Genomic DNA, 20,822 nt, shown 5'->3' with positions numbered 1-20,822 from the left:
GTATGTATAAATAAATCTTTAAAAAAAAGTCATATTATTTTCTTTTCCATTTTATATTATTTATTTATTACATCATATATATATATATATATAAATGTTATATGTATTACATCATGTGTGCTTTCTCCTTTCAGGGGTAGTCCGTATATAATTCCCATCACCAATTTACCTGAGCACCATCACCATAGCCCCTTGTGCTCTCCCCTCCCATTTTGATCCCTCTCCTTCCCCATTCACTGCAGAATGTCTCTCATTTATAGTTGCCTGTTAATTTTGTTTTTTTAATTATAATATTTTTCCTGATCCCTTATTTGGTTCCTCTCCATTCCTCCTATATGTGAAACCATCCTATATTACTCAGAAGTCATTCTGTCATTAAGATCTTAGTGTGCATTCTATTTAAAACTGAAATCCTAATTTCCCAACATTCTTTACTCTACATCCTTATTATTTTCCTCTATAGTCTTTACCACTATATGACACAATAGCTTCATGTTTTGTTGTTTGACTCTCTAGATTGAATGTAACCTCCAAAAGGGCAATGTTTGTTTGTTTTTTTATTCACTACTCTTTCTTTGGCCTTTTGTACCTGACACATAGTAGTTGTTCAATTAGTTAAACTGTTGAAAGATTGACTCCTGCTTTTGAAGTGTTCTCTGATCCTTGAAGGCAAGTTTGTCCAGAAAAATGATCACATATATAATTTTGTTCCCAAGTTTGGCTGTGATTGACTCTGTGTTTAACTACAAAGGCAGTGCTAGTTACTGATTTTGCAGAGCCTAACAAAAAACATAAATGTGACATTCCATATTGAAAAATTATTGACAATTTTCAGAGGGCCACTGCCAACTATTAAGAGGGAGACACTTCTAGGTACAGGCTATTTGTACAGCCAGCCTTATGGAGGACCTATATATGTTATCTCTTCATTTTTATATCCTAGTAGTTATGGGTCTTATCGCTGGTTCACAGCAGGTGTTCTATAAATGCTTGGTGACTGAAAGCACATATCCTTATTTAAAGTATTTTAAAACTATTCTACTTTATTATAACAAAATAGCTCTGATTTTTGGAAACACAATGGGAGTCTGAAGTTAAATTTAAGTAATATGACAATTTGAAGGGAAAATCAGGATAAAGGGTTGCCCTACACACTAATACAATATTTCACTTACAGATAGGTTTCAGAAATTTCCAAGTTTTCTATCTCACAAATTTAAAAATAATAAGAAGTGGCACATGACTACAGACTATTTTATTTTATCAAGTAAGTCTATCTCATTAAAGGTATAAAGGAACATCCTTCAAGACACTATTCCCTAGAATCATAAAGGTGAGAGTTAGTCAGCGGTGCATATATTTTGTGAATTACCTGCATTAACTGAAAATAGACAATCTAGTATCTAGAGAGTTTTTTTAGTATCCTTGATGCAAAACCAAATGCATATAATATATAATATATGCATATAATACATATAATATAATGTATAATATTTATTTGATAACTAATAATATGGGTTTCAATTTCCAAGTGGAAGATACTTGCTATCAGTGTGTTCTTGGAGCATATTTTAGAGAAAATAGACATTTGAAAATGTGCTTTAAATGCCAGGAGAATGTTCCTTAAAGAATAGAGGGCATATCTATTTACAGGTCACTTTAGAGAAAATGGTTTTATTTTCTTTTGTGCTGATTTAAAAAAAATACACAGGTCTCTGAAATCTGCAATGTATTGAATAGCTGGATGAAAAGAGATATGATTGAATTCATAAATGAGAGTGAGCCTTTTATAGGAGAGCAATGCAGGCTCTTTAGTTAATCTATCCTTTCTTCATTTCCCCAAAGTCAAGGCAGCCTTTTGCTATAAAGGGAAACACTGATATAACACTTCACATCTGTATAGCACTTTTTATTTTTCAAAAGATTTTTTTATCTGTTCTCAAAATATAATTGTTAGGAAAATAGGACAGGTAGGTTATTTTTGTATGCTTCGGAGAATCGTGCATGCATTCATTGATCGAAACTTAAGAAAAAAAGAGAAGAAAATGAAGTACAATTAAGAATATAAGAATTCAGGAATTCTTTAGAGTATTTTTGCTTCAGTTATAACTTCAGTTTTCTAATATTGTCACATAAGTACATCAAAATCTCTAAAATTTTAATTTTATTATTTGTTTGTGAGAATTACCACAAGAGAGATACACTATATGAATTCAGTAGTCAGTGTCATATTTTCAATCTTTATTTTCAATCCTATAAATCAGTGATGTTTTCTTAAGATATGCAAACATATGTTCTAATTGCTTACTTTCTGATCATATAGATGCATTTTTTTCCATAAGACTCAAAACATATGATACTTCACCATATTTTGAATACAAGTCTATACAGATCATTTCCTTTGACTGTAGATATTAATCAAGGTGAAGTTCTGAACTGCAAAATATGATATTTTGAGAAAACCAAATTAATAAAATTTTCATGGAGTGATTTATTATAGTATTCAATAATTCTATGTTATATATAATCCAAATTGAGTAAGTCCTAAACTTAATTAATATAATTAATTGCAAGACTTTTTGGAATAAAATAATACAATGTGATTATTTTGAGATGAAAGTAGTTTCTTCTGACAGAATTCAAGATCACTTTTCTACATGTATTCTATTCTTGATGTGTCTGAAGAAAGAAATAGTTAATGAAACTTGCAAAACCTGAAAGAAAAGAAACCATAAGAAATTAAAATGTAACCTATGAGAATAATTTGCAAAGTTAATATATATTATATAATAACCAAAATGCACACTGTACAGGGAAAAGTGATCAAAGGGTAAGAAAATTTAAAAGTAAAGTACATAATGGCCTAAGAGTGTTATTTCTAAAATAACCCAGCTGCCACCAAGCTCATTTATAGAGGGGGCTAAAGAAAGACTGTTCCCATTGTAGTTACATGGGCTATGATTGGGCTACATGCCTTAATGATAAGTTTTTTATTAGTCATTCTACATCATTAATCCTACAAAACTGCCTTTTTGCCATAGGTTCATAAAAGGTGATGTGCAAAGGGTAGGTTAATAAAAGGGAGCAGAGAGATTATGCCTCCTTTAGACTTCAATATTTCAGTATAAAATCAACAGAGAATAAATATTTCATAGAACAATACTAATACTTAAAAGAATGTTTTGGTTAACGACCATTTGAAGATGAAAGCTATTACCAATTGATAAGAATTTATGCAACCTTAGACCAGTGCCTTGTGGATTAACATAAAACAAAATTCAATATCCTATTCCAGCCAAACTATGCGTTAAATATCCATTCCAATTTTATAGTTTACAATTTTATAGACAATGTCAAAGTATATATAATAATCTATCCATTCTCCCAGCTTCTTTGAATTCATAACCTTGGCTTACTTTCATCAGTGTTCACTAAGACTGACTGAATGGAATGAATCCTGTAGGTCATGTTTATCTATTTGGTTCCCCATCATATGTCTAACATCTAGCATGGTGCTTGACACATAGTCAATGTTTTCCCCTTTTCATATTTATTTAGATGAATGAATGAATGAGTGGATGGATAAATGAGTGAGTAGATTTACTTATGTTAAACATCTACTTAGATTTCAGAATGTGTCAGCTTGCAGACTGCCCAAATTGTGCTCTTATTGATAAGAAATGAATCATTTGTTTGCTTTTTTAAAATGTTGCAAAGCAATGAAATACTATCTGCTAAGATGACTTTTTATTAACAAACTCTACCTACTTTACCAAGTAGGTAGGCTGATTGAGGGTATCACATTCATCTGGGACCTGAACCTCTCTACACTATGAATAGTCTCAAAGGCCTAGCTCCTGTTGGATTAACTTAACTCATTAAGTCTCTGCCTGGTTGTTCTTCAGATTATTCTGTATAGGTCATATTGCATATTTTTTATCTTTAAATTTGAACAATACTTACCTCTGAAGCCAACAGTCCAAAATTAATTCCAATTAATGTTAATGCATTCGCAAGATACCACGTGTTGATCTTATTTTCACATCCCTAAGGAAGAGAAGTTACTTAGATTAACATAAAGTTGGAAATGCTCTTATACATGATTCTAGTACAAAGAAGAAGAGACATAGAGATTTACCAAAGTTTAAAAAAGCAAACCAAGGTCTAACTGCAAACTGATGGTAGGACAACTCAGTTGCTACTTTTAAAATTGCTAAGATGTTGTTATGTAATTAAAACCATAAATTTATTAAGTTTTGGGAGGTATATGACTTTCTGCAGTCTATTTTATAACTTAGCAGGATACAAACCACCTAAAATGATTATTTTCCAAGTAGAAGAAACTTTTTAATCAATATAATATTCTACCTGTAAATTATGAATTCATATATATAATATATAATTCATAACTATGAGTTATGTGATTGAAAGATACATATTAGAATTAGAACAACAGTATATAAATTATAAAGGTATTAGATGTTCTTGGGCTAAAAACCCTTTTTTAATATACCACACCTATAAATAGCAGTTGCTACAGAGGAGCCTCTGCTCTAATATGTGCACATTTACCTGTACACCACTTTTGTCATTGCTCCCTTCAGGTTCCGCCAATCTTCATACTTCTTTACTTCTGGTATTTCAGCTTCCTTACCAAGCCTAAACCCCAGAGACTTGCCAAAAGTGCTTCTACTCTTTGCTGGGATTTGGGAAGGAGGTTTGGGGAGAAATATTGATGGTATCTCAGTTTCTGGAATTACTTCGATCACACATTCCCAGGTTTGTTTAATTAATTTATTATACACATGAAATAGTACTTCAATTCACCTAACTATAGGCTCAATTTAGAGAAGTATCTTAAGAATGTACTCACCACAAATAACATTGTTTTTATATAAAAATTTGCTTAGAATTTTGAATTGATTTGCAAAAAAAAAAAAAAAAAGGCACTGTAAGCACGTGGAAGAAACCTTATCTTTACCTCCAGGTAAGTTGCATTCAGAGGTACATCACAAAACCACTGTTTCAATGTGGAATTTGTACAAGAACATGGCACCTGTTCCGAATTTTCTTTATTCTGATTCTTTATCCAATCTGTGAAATTGTGTTGGCCACAGCACTGTAACTAGAAAAACAGATTATATGAGCTTTACTATAAAATATTAAAAATACAGATAATTACATGATTCCCATGCATATTAAATTTGGTTTTGTGATGAAGATAATTGATTCCCCATTGGAATGTGTTAATTAAACAAATAAGTATATTTTGTTCATTTCTTTATTTCATTTCAGTAATTGTTGATATTAATCATAGCTAAATATTTGCACTAAGTGGGGTATATTTGTTTTTTTGTTTGTTTTTTGTTTTTTAATTCTTTTTATTTTTATTTATTTATTTATACAAGCACTGGGTATAGTCAGAAGTGCAGGAGGGTGAGAGAATTCAGAAGAGCCAGAGTGGGGAACAGAACAGGCAGACTGACAAAATACACTGCTGAGGGGAGCAGCAGGTGGCAGGAGAGGTCTGCGCGCCATGTGGGACCCTCGCCAGTGGCCGGGGATTGAACCTGTACTGCAGAGGCTGCGGGCAGCTTTGCAGCCCAGCACTCAACCGCTGCGCCACCAGGGAGGCCCTAAGTGGGTTATATTTGGATGAAATTATTATATGTGAATTTATCCTCTATGAGCTTAGGATGGAAGACATATCTAATGTTTGAAAGATACAAACTATGTTTAGGGTCAGAACATAGAAGACATAGAGAATCACCTCAGCCATACCTTCTTCCTAAATATGTATGTGTGTGTGTGTGTGTGTGTATGTATTTTATTTTTTAAAGATTTATTTATGCATGCAAGAACTGGGGTGGGGTAGGGTGAGAGAATTCACCAGAGACAGAGTGGGTAACAGAACAGGCAGATTGACTGAAATACACAGCTGAAGGGAGCAGCGGGCTGGTCAGGAGAGATCTGCTCCGCCATGTGGGCAGCTCCCTGGCTGGGGATGGAACTTGTGCTACAGTGGCTGCAGATAGCTTCATAGTACTGACACTTAACCCCTCGCACCACCAGGGAGGCCCTTCTACGTATTTTAAATACAGAATATGATGTCCTATGTGCTTAGTATTTATGTATATATAACATATATAAAGAAATTCAAGATCATTTCTACTTTCCAGAAGTAAAGTGAAATGTTAACCTTAGTATAGCAGTTAAGAGAAAAAAATATATAGTGCTGTACTATCAGGGGTTGAATTTTGATTCTGCTGCTTATTATCAGTGTGGAACTGGCTAATAAATTTCTCTTTCCTTCATCTATAATATGAGGAAAATATTTCTTACCTCCGTGGGTTGGGAGGATTAAGCAAATTAGCATATACAAAACATTTATAAAAGGGCCTGGCACTTAGTAAATGTGTGCTTTTTTTCTTTATCAAACACTTACTGTGGTATAGGTGCTGATCTATTTTCTGTAAACCATTTGGCTGACAATATAATGCCCTTTCCTTAGCCAGAAAAATATGAACTGTGAAATAATAACTCTAATAATGTTAGTTAACAACTATTAGTTGCTTACTCCATCCCAGATCCAAGGTTTTCTATGTATCCTATATATTGCTTCATTTATTCCCTCCAGCCAGAAGTAGAATTCATTTTGCCCATTTTATGAATGTGGAACCTGAAATTATGAAGGTTTTTCATCCGGGGTCACAACGCTACTAAGGGGCAACCCTAATATTCAGGCTCAAGCGCCTACACTACTCTGTTTTCAGCAGGAACTGGGCTGGACTTGGCTTGCTCATGTGCAGCAGGCAGATGGCCCCAGTTGGCAGAAGACGACCAACACTTTTACAAGTGAAGACAGATTAAAATGCACATCAATCACCCAGAAAAGGAGATATAAGTTAGAGAAGAAGGATAAAGCTCAAGATCTGTTAAGTAAAGGCAATACTCTTCTACCCAGTTGGTCTGGAAGATACAGGAAACTCCATCCATTCCTCTGCCTCTATCAGCTGTTCTTCCCTCTCTGCCCCTCCACACAGAGATCACCTTTGGCATTTAATTTTTAGTTTTATACTAATTTTATCTTACAGTTTTCTGTAAAGCATTCAGAATAATCCACTTGGATATGTCTCCACTCGTGTTGTTAGATCCATACTCAGAAATGACTAAGTTGACTTTGTCATGCCATACTTTCTGAACCTGTTGAAATTGTATTAACATTTGAAAATTTGATAAAATTTTTCCAGTAGTTCATCAAAAAAGAATATTCAAACTTACCTGTTTGCTGCTATCTGTTTATATCTAAGTGGTTTATTTTTCTTCTTTATAACTATTTTTAGCAATCTCAGTGAGTGTTAAAGCATTTGTCTTTGACATTATGATTTACAGAAGAATATATAAGACATATTTTATGATTAGGGACAGATTATTCTCCTGACTGAATGATTTTTTCTTGTGCCCTCAGGAAAAATTGTGAAAGGCTTTGAAATCGATCAAAAAAACAAAAAGAGATCACTAAGAATTTTTTAAACGGAAAGTAGGTTTTCTTTAGCAGAATCCACGATCTTCTGATTCTATGGGTCTGTACCTCTGTAACCTTTGTAGCTTTTTAAAACTTGTTTTATACTATGTAAATTGCAAAAAAAAAAAAAGGAAAATGATTTTTTGTCAGAGATATGCAAATAATTTTTTTGGGGGGGGGAATAAAATTGATTCCTTCTCTTCCAAGCCTACTCTGTACCTATTAAGTGACAGCCTACAAGTATTTTTCTGGATTCTCCTATGAATTAGCTTTCATATCTTACTGGTTAATCAAAATGTTAAATAAAATCACAGACCTGTGTCTATTGTATATTTTTACAAAAATCATGATTCTTATATTTTTAAAAATTATCATTTCACAATACTGAAACTAAATGATCATATCTAAAAGTTTGGGGTGGGAAAAATGCTATTCCAAAATCTAGATATTGTAGAGCTAGGTACACTTTATCAGTAACTTAAGCATTCGAAAGTTTGTGATTGTCATAATTCTCAATTTGGATTTCAAAAATACCAAAAGGTAGGGAAAACAGATACTAGTTTTATTTTATTATAAGAAAACAGAATTTAATTACCTGTTTGGACATTAATAAAGAAGAAGAGTTGGACTTTTAAAGATGGTTCATCTGAATTCTAGTCTAAGGACTTTTTACTGTATTATGGTGTTCTTTGAATAATAAAAATTAAATATCTAATGAAAATACTAGTATAATGTAATGTATACAAGTTATACTTTCTATGTACACAAGTTTACACATCTATGTTTTAATACCTTTAAAAAGATAAGAATATTGCAGAGAGTGTTAGAACTGCAAGGTAACTAATTTATTGTCTAAATTAATTTTTATTAAGAATAGAAAATGGTGTCTTTCTATTTTATATTGGTGTGGGGAGATTTATGTCCTCATTTACAGTCCAAATTATTATTTGAGAGCTCAAGAATGCAAGTGACAAACCAGCAACAAAATTACTCCACAAATAAAGGGGAGAAGAGATAAACAGACATTTCCCCAACATCTATTAAATCCTTTTTTTGCCGTTGATGTTCAATACATGCTCATAGATCTTAATAATTGAAGGCATCACATTTTCTTTAGATTTCAAATAAAAAGATAATCTTTCCATACCTCTTCTTTCTTTGCAAAGATGAATGCTGAAAGTACAACCTGAACACCAATGGCCCACAATAACAGAACTGCATACTACAATAACAAAAAAAAAATAGAGAAGACAATATATATCTAATATATTTTTAGATATTACAATGATGAGAAAAATGTATCATATGTGAAGTACGTGGTCTTAAAATGCCCATAGATATCACTGAACTTTTCTTCCTTCACATGGAAGAGTGAATCTTTGAAATAAAGGCAAAGAAGAAATATAGTGAACATTTGGATAAGAGTAAGATAGAAAGAAGTGATAATATTTCATGAGAACTCTAACAGATGACTTGTTCTAATGAAGTTGTTGATAACCTATTCCTCATTAGATCTGAAACTGCCACAGAAGAAAATTCAATAATCTGAACCAGCAATTAAAACAGAATTCTGCTAAAATAAGAGTGCACACTAAATTTCTGATTCACTATAGAAATTATTCCATCAAAGTAACAAAAAACAAAGAAAATAACAACTGCAATAGTAAAGTTAAATCTGTATCCATTTAAACTATTCCTTGAAAAATGAAAATATTTCTACTCAGTCAAATAATATGATTTTCAAATTTATTTGACTATTTTAGTGTTTAAAAACATGTGGTCACTTGCATCTTCATTAGAGCACACAGTAATATATATTATGTAGTCTATAATAATTTGTAAAGTTAGCAGTCTGAATATATTACTAATAAAGTATAAGATGACTCGTTATTGGTACTTAGCATCAAGTATTTTAATACTTTAAAATAGACAAAAAATTGTGTACTTGACAGAAATTATATTTTACATTTTCAAAAACAAAAACTTCAGAAAAAATACGGTCCTGAGGACTGTTTATAACTTTAGATTTACAATGCGTACACATATAAGCTCTCACTTAATCTTCACTAATAAGAGACTGGCAAAGGCAGAACAAATTGTGTAATATGCTAAAAATAATTGTTGAGTTTCTTTTCCTTGCCAAGTTGCTTGTTATCTAATGGACCTTCTCAGCTTCTGATCCCATGGGAGGTATAAAAATCTTTACCTTTGACTAGGCTATTTACTCAACTCTGTAGAGAAAGCTATGGCACAGAAAAGTTCCCCCATCCCTCTGGGTTCTTCTTTGGCAGAAAGAACAAACAAATTAACATCCGACAGATAAGTAACTGAAAAAACCAAGTTAGATACATGTGGAAAAAATGGGACAAACAATGGGGTTGATATCCTGAGACTAAGGGGTCTGTGTCAGGGAGAAAGGAGGGGGTTTCCCGGCTTAAAGGGTTAGGGATGACTTCATATGACAAAACCTCATCTCTAGATGTTTGCCCTTAAGATAGGTTTTCCTGATAAAAATGTTATTTCTTGAGATATCTCTATATTTAGGTAATCGATATTCTGAAAATATTGATGGATCCTCCCAAGGTTCATAGGGCCTTAATTGACTTTAGTTCTATATACCAAGATGACACATATTAGAAAAGGCCTACTATGGACATCTTAGAAAAAGTCTGTCTAAATATTTTAGGTAGACCAGCCCTACAATATTAACTTACAAAATTCTAATGTAACACAATGTTTTCCTGTCATTAGCAATGCATATGATTCCTATTCATGGAAATGCAAATGAATACAGTCTATAGAGAGTATAAATCATCACAAATCTAACTCTCATTTCAGCCAGTTAGTAATTCTTACTGGTTCCCTCATTAATTATTTAAAGTCTTTGATACATGCTCATTTACATATAAATGAGTCATGATTTTACCTTTGAAAATTATCTTAACAACAGTTAGATGTTTACAGTATTAAGAAAAATTAGTACATTTATGTTATTAGAACATAGAGAGCATAGAAAGATACAGCCCTGGAACTTTTTTAAAAGAGGAAAATAAAAATTGCTCTGAAGAGTTTAACTACAAAATTAGTATATATTCTATTAGAGTAGGTGTATTCAAAACCACATTTAAGCCACAGAATAGCCTGTAGGCCAGTAAGATTTGCCCACAGCTGTATTGTGTCAATAAACATGGCTTAAAGGAAAAATATGTTAATTAGAAAAATATTGGGAAGGTCTGAGGAAAAAAGCAAAAGTGTCAAATTGCAAAAAAAAGTAGCACCCATTCATAGAGGGTCTGAAATCTGAGATCTTAGCAGCATGTATATTCCTTATGGTCTACCAGCCTTTCTCAAGACAGAGCTATTAATACTTGCATCATATGAGACAGAAATTATATGATACTTATGTTTTTCTCCCTCTAGTTTTCCCCTTCAACTTCCCATCCTACATTTTATTCTAGTATAGGTTCTGAGTCTCCATTGTCTAAATGGAAATTTGTGACAAGCAGAAAATCTAAATTTTCCTGCAAGTCATTTCAGTCTTGGTTTTCATACCCAAAATCAGAATCCCAATGAGAAAATGATACCAAATTTCTAATGTCGAGAGATTACCCAAACTTGCAACACTATGGAAAAGTTAGGTATCTCTTCATTCATGAGAATACGTGTGATTTAAACTGATAAAAATTAAATAATTAATGAAATGCCAGGAATTGTGATCTATACCTGCCATGTGTTCCTTTTCTTTACTAAGCTACACTGCTCCATGACTTTAAATACACTTCGTTGTGATTCTACTCTTCCGATTAAGTTCAGTTAATTGTAGTTCATCCTAGGAGATGATTCTGTTGAAAATTAATATCGAAGTATGTAAGCGATGAGGTTGAGATTTAATTCATGGAAAATTCATGAAAACAATTCTATTTAGAAGTTCCTTGGGAAAGGGGTGCTTCATTTGCTTTACAGAATGGGCACACTCTATTATAATGTTTTAGTGACATAAATCATTAAGTTCATTTGTTTCATATTGACACTCAAAATCCAGGTTATTCAAGAAAAATACCTACCAGAATAAGGAGACATCTGATTTCATTGTGAATTCCCCAAAAACCCAAGAGACAAAGAAGGACAATTGCAGATCCAGTTCCAATCAAAATTCGGAAGATATATATTATCACGTGGTTATTTTCATCTGTGAAACCACAAAACATTTATTATCAAGTGATGAGTTTTATTTTTAATGATAAATGCAGAAATCAAGGTTTCTCTAAGAAGCTGTTGCCAATCCACTAGGAGTCTCTCTCTTTTTAAATATCATTCTTGCATCTCTTACTCCTAGCAAAAACTTCTGTTCCTTTAATGACAGGATAAAGAAGTTCCTCAATCTTAGAAGATCTCTTCACCTTTACCTCATCTTCATTATCTTCTACAAAAGAAGACAGTTGTTTCCTAGGGTGAACTCCTGTATTAGTTACATACCTAAAAATATTTATGAATTCATTCATCACAAAAAATTTTGAGGACCTAAGATATGTGGGTTAAGTTTCTTTTATTATGGTTAATATGACCCATTAATTATCTCCCTATCTAGACTGGGCTGTCTATACTAGGGGCTATACATCATCATATAGTCAACAAACTAACTATTCAATTCTTAGTGTTATGATATATATTGTAGACTACTAAATTCTCAGCAAGTATTTGGAAAAAACAGGAAGATTAAATATGTCCTAGATTTTATGGGAAGACATTGGACCAGGCAGTGCTGGAGACAAGATGTTCTGACTCATAAAACTAATTGTTAAATTTTTACAAAATTTGAAAGCCAGCTCAGTTCACATTGGCACATTGAAATCAACTATTGTGGGAGTATTTAAACCATGGAAATGGGCAAATACCATAAATTAAGACTCCCCATCACTGAACCAGTTGAATGTTTCCCAGCACACCACTGGGCACAGGAGCACCAAATCTAGTTGGAGATGTGTCGATAGGTAAGCAAGAGGAGTACTGAAGAGGATGATATCTGTGTTTAGGCTTTAAATCATGATTGGAAATTTTAACTTGAAATGGTGAAAGCATTCTGGGACATAAATGTGCACAGAGTGCCAGCTTTGCTGGCACTTACAGTGAATGAGACTGGAAAAGTTTCCTTTCAAGAGTCAAATTAGGGCCTCCCCGGTGGCGCAGCGGTTGAGCACCGGGTTGCGAACCTGCCCGCAGCCTATGCAGGGCCGGTTACACCCCCGGCTGCTCCCTGGCCACTGGAGGAGGGTCCCACATGGCGCGCAGACCGCTCCTGCCACCCGCTGCTCCCCTCAGCAGTGTACTTCGGTCCTCCTGCCTGTTCTGCTCCGGGCTCTGGCTCTGGTGTACTATCTCACCCTCCTGCGCTTCTGACTGTACCCAGTGCTTGTATAAATAAATAAATTAATTAAATAAATCTTTTAAAAAAAAAGTCAAATTAGGGCCATTTAGAGTGCTGTTTTCAGTCTTGCTCACTGGAACTAAGCTCTATAAGAACAGAAACCTTATCTTTATTGTATATTATTGTCTCCTCAGTTCATGGGGTAATGTCTAACATGCAGAAGATACTCTAAATATTTGTCCTATAAGTAAATAATGACAGCTAAATTTACATTTTTAATTCATTATTTCAGTGGCATCTGAAGAAATGAGATGAGAAATGAGATCAAAGCACAAGGCTCCCGGAAGCTATTAACGTGGCAAATAGATGGGGACTGTATGAATGGTGTTCTTACGAATGGAGAGGTAAGGAAAGAATAACTTAGAAAGAAGTAAACCAATCAACACTTGTAGATGAAGAAGAGGGGAAGACTCAATGTTTCTTGCCTCAACTTTTTATTTCAATTCCACATTCTGAAAACTTAATAGCAGCTCCACTAAGTGTTTTAAATACATGGTTAAAAAAGTGCAATGTAATAGATACATTTCAGATTACCTTTGCAAGGATTCCACCCAAGCAAGTACATTAAGACTAGAATTATCTCTTAAGTCCATAATGGAAAGAAAAAAAGAAAAGAATGTGACTTTTGTTCCACCTTAATTACTACTTTATCAAATTAGATGCTGTGTGGGAAGTGCCTAGCCCAGTGTCTGGGATATAGCCAACACCAAATAGGTAGAAGTGGTTGTTGTCATTATTATGAAGAAGGGAAGGGGATATGAAAAGGAAGACTTTCATAAGATCTCCACACATCTATTTTCTCTGTGTACACACCTAATGCAATCAGACAACATGAATACTTTTTCATATGCAAAGTAGGAAAATAAGAGAATAAAGATGCCAGGCCCTTAGGTCTAGCTGAAATTTAACTAAATTATTCAGTATTTTGTAGCACTTCATTTCATATTACATTTTTATCTAGTTTTCTTATTCCTACAGATTTTTCTTACTTGAAATCCACTAAGAAATATGGCTGTACAGTAGACACTTTTTTTCCCCTATATAAAGTTATTTTTCAATTATTTTATTCATATTTTGGAAAAATAGTCTCCCTGCAACTATGTTGATGGTGAGTGTAGATGGTAAGTAAGTTTTAAGTGAAAATATTTAATTTGGGCATCAAAACTATAATAATCTGAACACCATTATCTTTTCAAATCTGCAATGTATAAAGATTCAGAATATCTCTCATCCCTCTTGTCCAGTAAAAGTTTTAGCTCTCTCTCCCCAAATCTCTCCTCCTTTATGGTCTTGGACTTAAGTCTATTATTTAATAAACTGTTTCTAAAACCAACTGACAACGGCCAGAAGGAAAATTGAACAATACTTAGTGAATTTTAGAGAAATACTGCCACCTGCTGATTAAATCATGTATGCAATTGTTTAAAATTGCCTTTCTTCAGAGAAAACCAGATACATACCTAAAGCTGTGAGGAAATTGTCTCTATCTAGTAAAAGCCATGTGCCAAATCCCATGAGTAAAAGTCCAAGAGCCTGCAAAAAAGAATAGTCAGTGTTTTATAGTAAATATCAATAAAATTGCATCACATTTTCTTTACTAAATAATTACAAAGATTCTTACCAAGAAAGCTCCATTCATCAGATTAAGAAAGTATTTTAAAAGTAATGTCTTTTTTTTCGCCTTTAACATCATTTTCTCCCTTGATATTGATGATTCTGAAAAGATAACCACAATGTTTACTATCAAAACCACAGTAACAACTTTAAATAATTCTGCCTACTTAAGGCTTTCATTTGCACATTTTTCTTCTTAAACCATTCATCAGTATAACATTCCCAAACCACCTTCCTGAAAATAAGGGCATGTTTAAGATACCTTGAAATTGTCTTTTTCTATATGTACTTGTTTCTTTCTCTGAATTTTTTGGGGCTAGATAGTTGACATCAAAAGGCATTTGTATACAATGTCAATAGCCCCCTGGGTGAACATGCAGTTTTCAGAAAGTAAAACATTTTGTTTTGAGTCTTATTGTACATTGTTTTTCTTGCTGGAAAGTTTTCTTTTACTTCTATCTTCCAAAATATTCAATAATATCAGCTCTTTATTGATGTCTTGCCTTGTGAGTTTTGGTCTAACCTCAATTTGCTGTATGTTCCCCTTGATTTGTCTTTCTTCCTAAATAGGCTCCGAGCTCCTTAAGTAGAGAGACCACTATAACCTCAAAGGGTGGCATATCATAGATATACGCAATAGATATTTGTTGAATGAATGGATGAAATGAATTATTTAATTAGTTTGCAATTTAATTTGATATACAATGTAAGGAAAAGAGTTAACTTCAGGTTATTTTAATTAAAAATTATTTTTGAGACAGCTAATATTCCTAAAATTTTTCTTTAGAAAAATCAACACTTATATCTTGGTTTTTGGTGCTTTCATTTTAGGTATTAAAGTTTAAAATTTTCTTAGGCCTGTTTATAACTTTTCTTTTTTCTTTCATGGTCTCAATTCTAGCTAGCACCATATTTTTAAAAAATGGTTTACAAATTTTAATAGTGTATGAAAACAGATATAAGACTCATTTTAAAAAATACATAAAATAAAATATTAATTAAAAAAATAAGACTCATTTGAAGCTAACTATTTCTAATTGGGAAGACAGCAATCTGCTTGTTGAAGGATAACTTGAAAAATGGAAAAATAAAAGATTTTAAGTTATAACCATGCTCTTCCCTTCCTATTTTGATACACAGCCACAGTCATCCCAAAAACTCTTAAGGTTCTTCTTCCCAGCTGAAGGAGTCTTTCCAGGCTTTGTCTTCTACCCTTTGCTTTGAACCCTCCTGTTGTCTTTTACTTTCTCTAGTTTCATCCTCTAGTTTTATTCATAGATTCCTCCAGTGTCTGGGTTGTTTTGATAGGGCACACAGATGGAACTACTATTTGATTTTTATTTCAGTTTCTCCCCATGATGCTGTAGGTATAGTTTTTGGTTTCAGTTCTATTTACTGCAGCATATGAGAAAGTTGCGAGCCTCTGCTACAATCTGACTGAGAATTTAGGCCCAAAGTCCTGGTCTCCATAAATAAGAAAGACAATGTACATAAATACTCTGCAGTAACTCTGGTGTGTAATGGTGAAGGCACAGACTTGACTGTTGACTTGGTATTAGCATAACTGGCATGTCAGCATCAAAGCTATGCTTTATTCAAGGGCCCAAATTCAAAAATAAACTGGTTTGTTTCTCTGTCAGTCCAAGTCGGGTAATGGGTTCACTTCCAGGATATCTTAGGAATTTGGGGCTTGCTCTTGTCTGTTCAATGTATAGCTCACAAGGTGTCATCCTTTATAACCAGCAGAAAGGAAAGGAAGATGAGTAAACTCAGGCAAGTATCTTTTAAGAAAATTAACAGAAGTTGCACATTTCTTTTCTGCTGATATTCCATTGGCACAGACTTAGTCACATGATGATATTCAGCTGGAGTTACAAGCAATGATGCACTCAAAATGAAGGAGAGAAGTAAAAGTAAATTAGGGGGGGGAGGGGCTAAGCAAAAAGTCCAACAGTAAGGAAAGGGCAGTTATGAAAGATAACTAGAGGGAGAAAAAGAAGACTTGAATATAGTTTTGATAGGCTTCATTATGGAAAACAAAAAATTCAAGTTTATCAGAAAGAACCTTATAGAACTGGAGAATAAAAGAGTATTGGTAACTACTGGAAATAGGAAAATTGGGAAGGAAAATTTGGAAAAGATTCATAAATTAAGTATTTAATAATTGAGTTTGAAGTTGTAGGATATATCTACATTGTTAAGCACTGGAAATGGAGTAGAGATAAATGGACAGGCTTGAGTCACCCATAGAGACTTGAGTGCAGACTTGAGTCACCTATAGAGATAGTTGATGTGATGAAATGAATGGTGGAGAAAGAAACTGACAGGATAAAGAAAAGAACAAAGACTTTATGGTGAGGAACAATAAAATTCGAAATTAGGATGTTTTAAAAGTAGGGCTGCTGAAATAAAATACTACAGACTGGGTGGCTTAAAAAAAAAACAAAACAGAAAATTATTTCTCACAGTTCTGGAGGCAGGAAGTCTGAGATTAGGGTGCCAGAGCTGCTGAGCCAGAGTCCTCTTCCAGGTTTCAACCTCTTATATTCTCATGTGGCCACAAGGGTAGAGAGCTCATGTGATCTCTAAGACTATTAATCCCCTTCATGAGGCCATCACCCTCATGACCTAATTATCTCTTAAATGTCCCTCTTTCTTACACCATCTCACATTGGGTTTAAAAATTCCAACCTGTGAATTTTAGGGAGACACAAGCATTCAGTCCATAGCAAGCAGCTTAAGTTAGAGTTAGAACACAACAAAGGGGGTATCTAAGCAACAAGTCAAAGAAGGTCATGTTTACACAGAATGGTAAGAGGAGATGGGCCTCTGCTGGCCTTTATTGTCACAAGCCACACATACTGGAAACAACCTCACAAATAAGATGTGCTAAAACAAAGATACACAAGTTAGAGCAATTCGCATTTAAAAATGCATAGTGTGGAAGGTTTATATCTTTCATTACAAAAAAATAATTTTTTCTAACTTAAATAAGATTCTGGAGTGGCATTTCTTTTCACTCATTTCCTGATTAGTTAATAAACACGCCAATAGCAGAGATTCACTTTAATAGAATAAATACTCTGAGAATTCACCTACTCATTAGTGTTACTTTTCACTAAATGGTGCCCTGATTACTTTTTGTTATTGTTTTTAAGTTCCTTCTAAGATGGGAACACAAAAATGAAGACAAAACACCATGGAGTCAAATATTAAAACCTGTGCCCAACTCTGAATTATGTGTTGGGGTTGAGGGATAGGAAAGAAAAGGGCTGGGAACTTTCACATCGGAGATGAATTTAACATGATTCTTGAACAATGATTAAGAAGGCCCTAGTCAGTCAAAATTGGCATAAAGACAAGAAGTATTCAAGACAGTTGGAAAACTGTTCACAAGCTTTTACAGCGAAGTGCATGAGGTCAGAGTTGAAGATGAAATACAAGGCTGGAGAAATATCAATAGATTCATTAAAGATTAGGAAGGATCATGTATGCTTTGCTAAGAATTTTTTATTTTCCTGAAGGTTAACAGGGAACCATAATTCTGTCATCACTGTAAAAGTCAAATTAGGAAAGGATCTTAGGATAGGGAGATAATTACAGAGTTAATGCACTAGTTCATAAGAAGTAAGCGTGGTCAAAACTGCAAAATGGCTGTGTAACAATATTAGGATATGAGGTAGTAGGAAATAGAGTTGTCAGCACTGGGATGGTAAAAAGGCAACGATGATACTGGTGCCCAAGTCAGAAGAGCTTAAAAGTTTAAGCTATTAATGTTATCAATATTCTTTATCATTTGTACAGATACACTTGATGGTCAAAATTTTGCAAATTAAGTGTCATTATGATATTATCCCCAGTATTATAAAGAAGAAATGAGACTCAGGAAGGTAAAATTCTTCACTTGAGATCATCAGTTAATATGTGGCAGAGCTGAGATTCAAATCCAGACGTGTAAACCACTCTTATTAGCCCTTCCAAGCCCCAGTGTCACCATTTGTAAATTTAGATTATAACAGCATAAACTTCAAGGGATGTTGTGGGCATTAGGGAGATTATGTTTATAAAGCACTCAGTTCAGTGTCTGGTTAAATGTCAGCTATTAATCTTGTCATACCATATTTTACTATAGAAATACTAATATTATGTATAGAAATACTAAGACTATATAAGAAAAGTATGAGTATGAGAATCTGAACTCTGGAAAGGTTATGGGGTCTGAAGTAGCTGATCACATCTGTAGCAGGAAGAGAGCACAAAGAGAACAGAAATTGAAGTTCAGGATAATCTTTAAGTAGAAAGAGAGAAGCAGAGATCTTAGAGTCCAATACTATGGGTCACATATTAAAAAAAAAAAAAAACAATTACCATCAAGAAAAAGAAACAAACAACTGTGATGCATTTATTTGAGTACTACAATGATATTTTGGGATATTTAATTATATCACCGCCATATGATGAATAAAACTACTGTTGAAGAATGTTATTAAAGTAATCCCACAACTCAACTAACATTCTCAAGGATTGACTTTTTTTCAAAAGTCCTAGGAGCAAAGTTCTCTTTCATCCATTCATACCCTCAACAAATATTTATTATTTTACTCTCAACTGAAAATATGTTGTGTTACCAGTAGGCTATAAACAACCAGACTCTAGATGCTTTTCAAAATAAGAGCAAAATTTAATGAAAAAAAAAAGTTATTTATGAAAAAGAGAAAAATATTATGGACAAAGTCTACTTGATTTTAGACTTTTAGTACCAGGAAGATTAATTAAATTAAAAAGATTTTTGGTAAACACTGCATAGTTAACCAATAGTTTTATGTTAAATAGACTTAGATCAATAACTATTCAAGATCATTGTTGTACTTCTTCTTTAATTAGTGATATTAGTTAGTGATAATAATGGCTAATTGCTAGCATTGTCAGTTTCCTTCCAAAGTAAAAAATAACATGAGACTATAAGAGTTGTTGTAATATTTACCACAAATTAATGGCGATTTTTACTATGGTAAAATAGAAAAACAACTTTCAATAAAATTCCATTTCACTATCAATTTATTTGACAAGATAAGCATTAAGAAATACAGCAGTTTACACATCATCTTCAGACGTGTTATTACTAAAAAATTAGAACACAGGAAAAAAGAAAATTCCAAATGAGTTACTAACTTAGCTTTTAAAATTAGTTTTAAAATTAATTATTAATGGTTTTGATATTTTTAGCAAAAGCCTGAATAGTTGCATAATTACAAATAAAAATATATCTTCTTTAAGATTTTTACATTTGAATTTCAGCATGGTGGTATGAGCATTTTAAATGAATAGTTTATAAATCAGCAATACATTTGAAAAAAAAAACAAAAAATGGGATTTGAGCATTAGTTTTGATAATAAAAACATCTTGAATTAGATCTGAAATCAGGAGTAGTTTATTTTTGAAAATCATTATCTTTCTTAAAAGGGACACTAACCTGTGTTTTTCTTTTATCAAAAGTCTGCTTATTCTTCATTCAAAGTTACTAGTTCTTCTGTTGATATAAGTTTATAGTTACCAGGAAATACAAGGTGTTTTACAAAGACTCCATGCATTGTTTGCTTTCAGGTTTTTGCATATCAGATATCTTCTACCATTACACTACTTCCTCTTGGAATTTAATGCATTGTTTGCAAACTTTAAAACATTAAAATCGGCAATATGTTACTAACTAAAATGAAATTTCAAGGCTCCAGAAAAGAAAAAAAGAAACGAAACTGATGAATTTTTAAATTAATATTAAAAAGTATGATATGTACTTAGAAATTCAAACCTTACATTACAACAGTGGTTATCGCCGTCAATAGTTTATAGTAAAGCATATTTCAGAAAATAATTCCTTAAGTCCCTCACCCACACATCTATTCCCTTTCAGGATTTTAATAGCCATTAAGTGATAATTGATTTTTTTTAAAGAAACTGTTGTCATGAAAAGCAACTTACTGGTTTCTCTTTCACACTTCCAGGTCCCACAAATCACTATTCAGAATTAAGGTTTTGTGGAATAAAAACAATTCAACCTTCACTAGAGGCAAGTAATAAATATACACAGCTCAAAAACAGTTTAAAGGCCAAACCACTCTGCTTGGTAACTGTAACAACATGCTGTTTGTTTCTTAAATTCTTCCCCAAATCACTTAAATATTAAAAATGTACCCAAAAAATCCTTAAACAACCATTTAGCTTGAGAGACACATTCATTCCAATTGCGAAGGGAACGA

At 33.0% G+C, this 20,822-nt stretch overlaps 1 protein-coding gene across 1 annotated transcript; it reads right to left on the bottom strand.

Annotated features, from left to right (window-relative positions):
* Nucleotides 1–2,645: 2,645 nt before the first annotated feature.
* TSPAN19 (tetraspanin 19) lies at nt 2,646–14,640 on the bottom strand (the record flags this gene model as incomplete). The annotated part of the gene is made up of 8 exons (XM_084255344.1): nt 2,646–2,714; nt 3,964–4,047; nt 4,982–5,125; nt 7,093–7,203; nt 8,673–8,747; nt 11,590–11,714; nt 14,411–14,483; nt 14,572–14,640. The coding sequence occupies 8 exons, from the start codon at nt 14,638–14,640 to the stop codon at nt 2,646–2,648; spliced, it is 750 nt and encodes a 249-aa protein (XP_084111470.1).
* Nucleotides 14,641–20,822: the final 6,182 nt, after the last annotated feature.

This window comes from Talpa europaea (assembly GCF_964194135.1).
Source record: "Talpa europaea genome assembly, chromosome: 15".
Taxonomy (NCBI): Eukaryota; Metazoa; Chordata; class Mammalia; order Eulipotyphla; family Talpidae; genus Talpa; species Talpa europaea.
Note: the sequence above shows the minus strand (reverse complement) of the source record. Positions and strands in the feature narration are given on the sequence as shown.